This window comes from Tachypleus tridentatus, chromosome 12 (assembly GCF_004210375.1).
Source record: "Tachypleus tridentatus isolate NWPU-2018 chromosome 12, ASM421037v1, whole genome shotgun sequence".
Taxonomy (NCBI): Eukaryota; Metazoa; Arthropoda; class Merostomata; order Xiphosura; family Limulidae; genus Tachypleus; species Tachypleus tridentatus.
Window position 1 is genome coordinate 31,184,523 of NC_134836.1, and position 8,266 is coordinate 31,192,788.

Genomic DNA, 8,266 nt, shown 5'->3' on the forward strand with positions numbered 1-8,266 from the left:
TTACATTTATTGAAACATTTTAAATTAAGTGCATAATGATTTCGTTTTCAAAAAATTTTGTATTAATATATATTTACAATTAAAGTTATGATCCCAGCTTGAATTTATACCATCGTAATCTCAACAACTTAAAGATACCAATGTAAAACTTCAGAGCAAATAGATCTCACTTTCATAAGATTTCTTTAACTTAGCTAAACAGGTAATCTTGTCTATAATGAAAGATTTTTTTCCACCTTCAAAAACATGTTTAATAACACAGTCCAATAATAACTAATAATTTCTACCCCAAAACTACTTTTCAAATATTACAATAAACAATGAAAAATAATTATTTAAGAATCACTTCAAAGAGAAAATTTTTCATCACAATTTCTTACAAGTTATGTACATGGCTCTTGAATATTTTGGACAAAAGTATTTATAAAGTATAAAAACATCTGTATTTTTTTCCTGTATTAAAACATTTTTGCTGTTCAAAATTTAATATTTGCAAGTGTTCTTCAGTCTCAGATTTGGTTTCTTCATCTTCTTCACACAATCTTTGTTCTTTGTTATCTTCCTCTTCCTCCAAGTTGTATGGTTCCATTTCTTTTACACTGCTCAAATCTTCCTCAGTTACTGCTTTACTACCAATCTCCGACTCGTATTCCGTTATTACATTCTTTACTATACAAAGCTTGTTTATCACAATCTTCTCTCAATTCTTCTCTGGGCTGTATTTTATCTTTATTCAATTTTAAGAATCCTTTCTCAGATATTTCTGCTAGTTTCTCCTCAGGATGCACAATTTCTTCAAAGGGTTCAACATGTTCTACATCTTTTTCTGTATAATTTTCAACAGAAAATTCCAGTTTGGCTTTTCCTTCAGTCCCAAGATATTCTTGTTTTCCTTTCTTTTCATACAAAAGGTGTTCAGTGTCTTTGTATCCCTCATCTTCAACTTGCCCGATTTCACCAAAGTCTTCACCTTCAAGATCACAGTCCTGATGTTCTTCTTCTGACTCATTTTCCTCATCTCCAGACTCCTTGAGGTTTTCATCTGTTGCTGTGGCTATGAAGTAAAATTATACTTTGAAACCCTTGTCTCATTCTGATTTATAATATAAAGAAGAATCAATATACAATAAGAAGCAGTGGCTGACATGCTGTGTAAGTATCATTCTATGAAATGTGAATGTTGTCACAAAACCTGTTGTTTCTTCACTTTCATCTACGAAGTCTATTGGTCCTTCAGATACTGATGAAGCTACAGAGATGTAGCTATTTGGTCGAGATTGAATGTCATTCAAGTTGCTAGGAGAAGGGCACAATCTGTGACAAAGGCGATGACTTTCATGAAGAAAATGAAGCTGCTCTCTTGAAGTATGAAGTTCGTCATGCATTCGCAGTCTTTCTTCTTCCCTCTCTGAGACATATGACTATATGATAGGAAGAGAAATAGGAGTTAAATGAACTTCAGTATATTAGTTAAACAAAGATAGATCTATCAGAAAATTAGAAAGTAAAATATGACTTACAATATATAAATACAAGTACACAAATTCAAAAAACGAAACAAAAAGCAGATAATTATAATGTTTTTTTCTGAAACTGTAACTGTTTAAGACTTTTCTTGTTCTTTACATTATTGTGTTCACTTTCTCAATTAACTTAAACAATTTTTGACCAGCTTGTGGTTTCAATTTTACTTCTGGACAAACCTGATCAATACTTTGGGTCCTTAAAATCTATTTTGTGACAGTTTTTTTGTGTTTTTTTTACTGGCTATACAACTATATACAAAAGAAATTAATAAATTGTCATTTTTATTTATTTTTACAGTGCTTATTTTTTCAAAGGAAACTAAAGAGAATTTAATTATATCTGTTGGTTTTTTAAGTTAAAACATTCATTTATTAAATGATACTTAGTCAAATAATAAATATAAATCAATAGAACAAATTCAGATTCTTTTTGGAAAATGATTAATTCATCTTTTGAAATAGCAGCAATTGTTATAACGAATGATTTCCATTTCCCTTGTTTGTTGAAAAAGTAACATATTAAATAAAATAAAATCTCTCTTCAAATATTATTTGAAGATTGTTTTAATCAGGTATAAAACATTGTAGTTAGTCATAAAACAAATATCTGGTTATAGGTTAAATACATCCACAACTTCTTAAACACACAAGAATGTTTTAAAAAAACGTCTCTACAAACAATACCCATCTTTTTATGCTTTTACTACCATTGTTAAATTGGATGATTTTATTATTAGATAAATTCTATAAAATATACAACTTACCAAGAGTTGAGTCAAATGTCTATTTATAGTGCTCGATATATTTATTAATTTTGGCAAAGGTAAACTAAGTAACAGGCCTGTCTTCCTTGCAACAACTGAAGTTTCTGCATGAGTGTTATTGCTTTCTTCCCCCCACAACTGTAAGCAGCAGATTATTAAATCATGAAATAAGTAATAAACAAGCTACAATATTAAGAGAACATTTAATATTTCCTTACCAATAAGGTTTGAGAACCATGTTAAGCCTTATAAGTGATCTTCATCTGAATGGACTATCAGATTGTGCAAACAGGTAAATACAACATTTAAGTTGGATTATACAATTTGTTTTCTCCTTTTTAATTACATTCACAATGTAACAGTACAAAATGTTTAAGCCAGCCTGTTTTTGTGCAAAGAGAACTGTAATAATGAAAACAAATACAAGTTATAAATCAACTTTATTTTGGAAACAAAAACAGTTTTATACCAGCATTTTGTAATTCAATAACAAAAAACACCCAAACATACATTTTCAAATATATGGGAAAATGATAATCTCAAAGACTCAACAAATGTTATTTTATTGTAAGAGTGGCCTTTGTTGTTTTTGCTCAACCATACTAGCAATCTAGTCCATTTGCTGCTTTATTTCATTACAGAGAATCTCATGCTACATTTATCGAATAGCGATCAATCAGAAAACATGCGACTCAAATGAAAACAGCTGTTTTTGACAGGAAAAGAATATGTGAAAAACTGTTTCACAATTAAAGACTTGTATTTCTTAAACTAAAGAAAATACTATATAGTCATATCTTCACAAAATTTCTTTGCTTAACTATTAATGCTGAAATATTCTGACATTAACAAGAGATTCTATTTCATTACAAACTTCTATCAAGTTGTTTTTCAAAGCTAGTACTCACCTTCTCCACTGCAGGCATTAAACATGTTATCTTCAGACACTCTTAGGCCTTCATTTAATACTGAAGTAAGTTGATTAGCTGAAATATAGTTACATGCATTACACCTGTAACAACAAATTACTTATCACAGTTTTAACACTGAATTTTACGAGATATTATTACATCAGCATTAAAGACTCCAGTGCTACTGTAAATGACAACAGAAACAAAAGTACAGAATAATTTTCTTATCAAAACTACTTCAAAAACAAATACTTCCAAAAATCATGGTATGTTTGAAGTTAGTACCAAAATTAGCATCTCACAAGTCATTACAGAAGTTAATATGTTTCAGATGCTTAAAATAAAGTTACCTTGGTAAATGGATGCTAGAACAAGTTCTTTCAAATCTTTTTGACCCTCAAGTTCACTTGCCATCTGGAATACACATTAAAAAGAAAAAATTATATATATTATACACACATACACATGTGCGTGCATGTAAAAATTAAAACAAATATATCCCTTGGATAAAATATTTACACAAGTCTTTGATGCTACCAAGACATGTACACATCTCTTAGTTGTCAAGTGCACACTTGCATATCAAATTTATGTAAAAATAATAGTTCTAACTTTAATTTAATAATTGTAATACAAAAATACTTTTACCTTATGACTGTCATTTTGTAACATTTATGTTGTGAAGTTTACACATACATAAAAAAAAATCATTTAAACTTTCATTTTTCTGCATTCTTTAAAGCTCCATGATTCTTTTTCCTTTGAAACACACACACAGGCATAACAAAAATAGCCTAACACTAAATAGTGTAAACAGTATACAAGTAAGAAAATCAGCACTACATAACAATGATGGAGCTATAATTTTTGAAGAGAAACGTAAAATTAAAATTGCTAGTTGAGGTATCCGCACATTGGACAAAAGTTATTTAAATTCACAATTGATGAAAAGGTTATCTTAAGAAATGAAAAGTTGTTTCCTTTATATATAATTTAAAAAAAAACCAAAATGCCCACACACAGCAAAACACAAAAAGTGAAACTAAGTTTACATGCAACTCCTCAAGGACCCAACAAACCTTCATGCCAAATTTGGTGAAAATCCATCAACAGAGGAGAAATAGTGTTTAAAAAAACCTACAAAAAGCACTCATAAAAACCTCAAACTACAAAACCGAAAATTTTTGTGCATTCCCCCTCCATGGACCTAATGAACCTCCATACCAGTTTTGGTGAAAATCCATCCACACCCTGTAATGTATTTGCATGGTCATACAACAGACAGTGTTATTATATTTATATAGATGGCGCCAGTACATTAGATCTGCATGTGAGTTATTCATGACATCATATCTGCACCCTTAGAATGGAGAAAAATAAGGTTTTCCATGATGGGAAACAAAGGCAAAATGAGAAAAATCATGACCACTATTGCAAATCTACATGCACAGAGGATAAAACATTTCACAAAGTTATGGGTTATACATCACGTAATAAAGCTTTTCCAGCATCATATAAGCAAGAATCCCATTACAGTATGCTACTTTTGTAATTTGGTAGCAAAGGATAAGAGTTTTAATTGTTTCACTTTATTTTTTTTTACGAGTAAGGATTTGTTATGGACTTACTCTAAAACACTGTTGTTTTTTGTTTATACACTTACATAGAGACAAAGACAAATGTTAAAGATTTCAAAATACATCAAAAGAGCATATTCAAAATAAACTACCACCAAATATTGCACATATTCTCCATAAAACTATTAAATCCAGATTAATGTAGCATAAACCCCAGTAAATCAGTATTAACATTATAAAATCAAACTTTAAAAAAATAATTCAGTTTAATGTTTCATTCTCAGTAAAACATTGTAAATCTCATATTAGTAACAGATTAAATAAATTTTAGAAAAAGACATTTACAATTGTGAATATCACAGGTACATAAAATACATTAAACTTTCACAGTAACATTAAAGTAATTAATACTGATTTAGACAAGTGTGCTGATTCATTGGTTAGTATAACTTCTTGGAATCTAAAACAACCATGTTATTCAACATTTGCATAACACACCCAAAAAAAGTTTTTATATTTGTAAAAGAAAAAAAAATTATAGAATTCTATCATACCTCAGCAACATACTGAAATTCTTTCCTTGGAATCTGAAAAATCTGGGAAATGAGTTCTTGCTTTTCTGCAAAAGCTTCTGCAATTTGTTGATCTTTGTGACATAACATTTCTAAATTAAACAAGATTAGTTACACTGTTGAAATTAATTTAGTTCAAATTATGTTCACGATTTTTACTAAGCTGTTAGAGGTATATGCTGGTATCTTGAAAATGTTTTAAACATTTTGTAAAACTTTTTACAAACACTAATTGCTACCGAATTAGTTCTAATCCTCTTATCAATTTGGCAAAACATACGAATATATTATTACAAGATCAGACCAACTTTATGAACTAATAACAAGACAATCCTGACCACTACTGATAGTACAGCAAGATGGACATGAAACTTATGCACGATTTTTTTTTTTTTTTTATAAATTAGTTTACTCTAGCAGCACAACATTATTGTACAAGATACAAGTAATACACTCAAGTATTGGACAAATAATATGGTGAAAAGTTAGTATTCAAAAGTACACTTATATAGGAAAAATTTAAATTTCAAAAAGAAGAGGACTTTAAAACTTTTCGGTACAAGTTTTTGTGATGCAAGTTTGTTTTTCTTCAATATCCTAAAACATTTTGTTTGTCTACAAGAAATTTTCTTCAATATCCTAAAAACATGACCATGATTAAGTTAATAAAGTCTACAAGAAATAAAATAACCTGTACCTTCAATTTTATCACTATTCTGTTAAAGCTAATAGAGCTTCCAATTTTAGTAGAAAAATTTACTTTAGTCAATGTAACATTTACTTTCAAAGACACTAGCCAGTTGGTATACATTTTTTTTATGTCAGCTGATTTTATAACAGAATTTTCTCTCATTCCAAACTGCTCTTCGTACATGGCAGTACTGCCTTTCCCTTCGCCTTCATCAACCAGATTTTAAATCTATACTATATTCTTTATGTTAATATTAGGCTGAAATCCAAGTTGAATCTTTCCACACAAACGATAGAGAAAACAAAAACGAATTTACAAAACTTAGTGGCAAGACTGTCCTTCTAATACTAGTGCTGCCAGCAAGATGAATAACAAAGTACATAAGGTTTGTACATTAACAATAACCCCTTCCTTTATACTGCATATTTTAAGACTACTTCCATAGCTTTTAAAAACCACCTACTAGTACATACATCATTCTAGTCAAGTCTGGGTAAAATCAATTTCATTTGGAAATTTTTCCAATTCATTTATTAATATTTAAATAATTTATACTGCTCAAAATAAACTATTTTAAAATACGACAAAACAAATTATTTTTAATGCCTATTATGAAGTTAATCAGCAAGATCTATTGGTAATAAAATACACAATGTTAATGTTTAAACATGAAAACAGTACCCGAATTCTAAATAAGATAAACACACACATAGTTTTCATTATGAAAAATCAACTGGTTTTACTCTGAAAAAACAAAAAACAGTAAAGATTGCCCAACTACACGTCTTTACTTTGCCTACAGTGTCTTATCAATTGGAAATGTCGTCTAGAAATACATCTGCCTAGAAATAAAAAAATTAACTGTATGTTCATTGTTTGTACATGATTTTGTTGTTTTTAAATATAAATGAACTGGGGAAACATCACGCACACAGTAAAATGATTTATGAAATAAATGATCTTCAAGGTAACTGTACCTATTGGAGTAAGTACAGGTTCTGCAACTTGAAGAACCACACTTTCGCTGACTTTAATCTCCGATGGTTCTATCAGCTGGGGTTTGACTGGAACATGAAAAAATTTTACTCTTTCAAGATTCTGTTGTTCTTGGCTATCTTCAACTGAGCTACAAGGTGAAGGAGCTTCTTTCTGTGGTGTGACTGATGAAGTACCCTTCTGTGGATGATTTTCTGTTGGTGGGAGTTTGGGACTAGATATTTCAGTGTTAGGAACACTATGTGAGCTGCTATCACTTGTTTCTCCTGTGTCTGTGGATTCCACACCATTGCTTACTTCAGAATGTGAAGATTCTAATGATACAGGCATCCTAGGTTTATGACAGAAAGTTAATTTCTTATTAATTCTCTCAACACTGGCTCGGGCAATTTAACCAACCATGTGATCTCTTTGTAATCATTTAATATCATTATAGATTTAATACTTCTAATTTTCAAAATAGTTGGCAATCTTTCAGTTAATGTGTCTTTCATGTGCAAAGATATTATTTTGAATGAAGTACTTTCAATAAATTAAAATAATGATTTCAATATATAGTCCATCAATATATAGGGTATTTGTTTTGAACAGTCCATGTGCAAAGTGATTTTCATGTTTAAATTAAAATAGTTTTTCATGAAAAAAAATATCAAGTTTCACTTGTTTAATCTCTAAAACCTCCTAAATACATTTCAAATGTTTATTTTTAGTAAAACTTTACATTTTATCTGTTATTTTCTTTGCCCTAACTATATATAAAATTAGTCAATATGACTGACCTCTTAACCCCCCTGCCAAATTGAAATAAGCCCCCAACTACTACCTGCACCATTATAAGTTGCATATCACTCTGGAAATGTGCAGTTCACATTAAACTACTGAATTGCATTACCAATGAGTTACTACAAGCTGTTTGCATGTGTAGCTTATAAAATTATTATTATTTATTTTACCTGATCTAAACTTAATGTAAAGAGAGAGATCCTTAATTCTATACTTTACTTTTATAATAATAAATAAAGAATAACCATAGAAAACAAGATATAAAGCACTTAGCAAATCATCTTTTCTCTTGCTGTCAACTGTCAATGAAACTAAACACTCCCTTTAACACACACCACACCAATGGTAGTAATCCACTAAATAATTTTTATTTAATTCAGTAATGCACCAAAGAAAATAGACTAACAACATGCAAAAAGTAACCAATTTCCCCTTATAATTTTTCA

General features: G+C 29.5%; 2 protein-coding genes across 2 annotated transcripts; both read right to left on the bottom strand.

The window, feature by feature from the left end:
* Positions 1-629: 629 nt before the first annotated feature.
* Positions 630-2,442, bottom strand: LOC143235603 (uncharacterized). Its single transcript, XM_076473840.1, has 3 exons — positions 2,291-2,442; positions 1,193-1,421; positions 630-1,054 (listed from the first exon to the last, which is right to left on the bottom strand). The coding sequence occupies exons 2-3, from the start codon at positions 1,383-1,385 to the stop codon at positions 630-632; spliced, it is 618 nt and encodes a 205-aa protein (XP_076329955.1). The 5' UTR covers positions 1,386-1,421; positions 2,291-2,442.
* Positions 2,443-2,763: 321 nt separating this feature from the next.
* On the bottom strand, positions 2,764-7,609 carry LOC143235486 (uncharacterized). Its single transcript, XM_076473700.1, has 4 exons — positions 7,019-7,609; positions 5,333-5,442; positions 3,552-3,615; positions 2,764-3,276 (listed from the first exon to the last, which is right to left on the bottom strand). The coding sequence occupies exons 1-4, from the start codon at positions 7,365-7,367 to the stop codon at positions 3,188-3,190; spliced, it is 612 nt and encodes a 203-aa protein (XP_076329815.1). The 5' UTR covers positions 7,368-7,609; the 3' UTR covers positions 2,764-3,187.
* Positions 7,610-8,266: the final 657 nt, after the last annotated feature.

Excerpts from the sequence above, each read along its gene's own strand:
- LOC143235603 (XM_076473840.1), bottom strand. The coding sequence starts at position 1,385 with ATGCATGACGAACTTCATACTTCAAGAGAGCAGCTTCATTTTCTTCAT. Across the intron at positions 1,055-1,192 it reads TGAAAGTGAAGAAACAACAG|CCACAGCAACAGATGAAAAC; the intron begins GTTTTGTGACAA and ends TTTACTTCATAG.
- LOC143235486 (XM_076473700.1), bottom strand. The coding sequence starts at position 7,367 with ATGCCTGTATCATTAGAATCTTCACATTCTGAAGTAAGCAATGGTGTG. Across the intron at positions 5,443-7,018 it reads ACCTGTACTTACTCCAATAG|AAATGTTATGTCACAAAGAT; the intron begins GTACAGTTACCT and ends TGTTTAATTTAG. Across the intron at positions 3,277-3,551 it reads TCTAGCATCCATTTACCAAG|CTAATCAACTTACTTCAGTA; the intron begins GTAACTTTATTT and ends ACTATATTTCAG.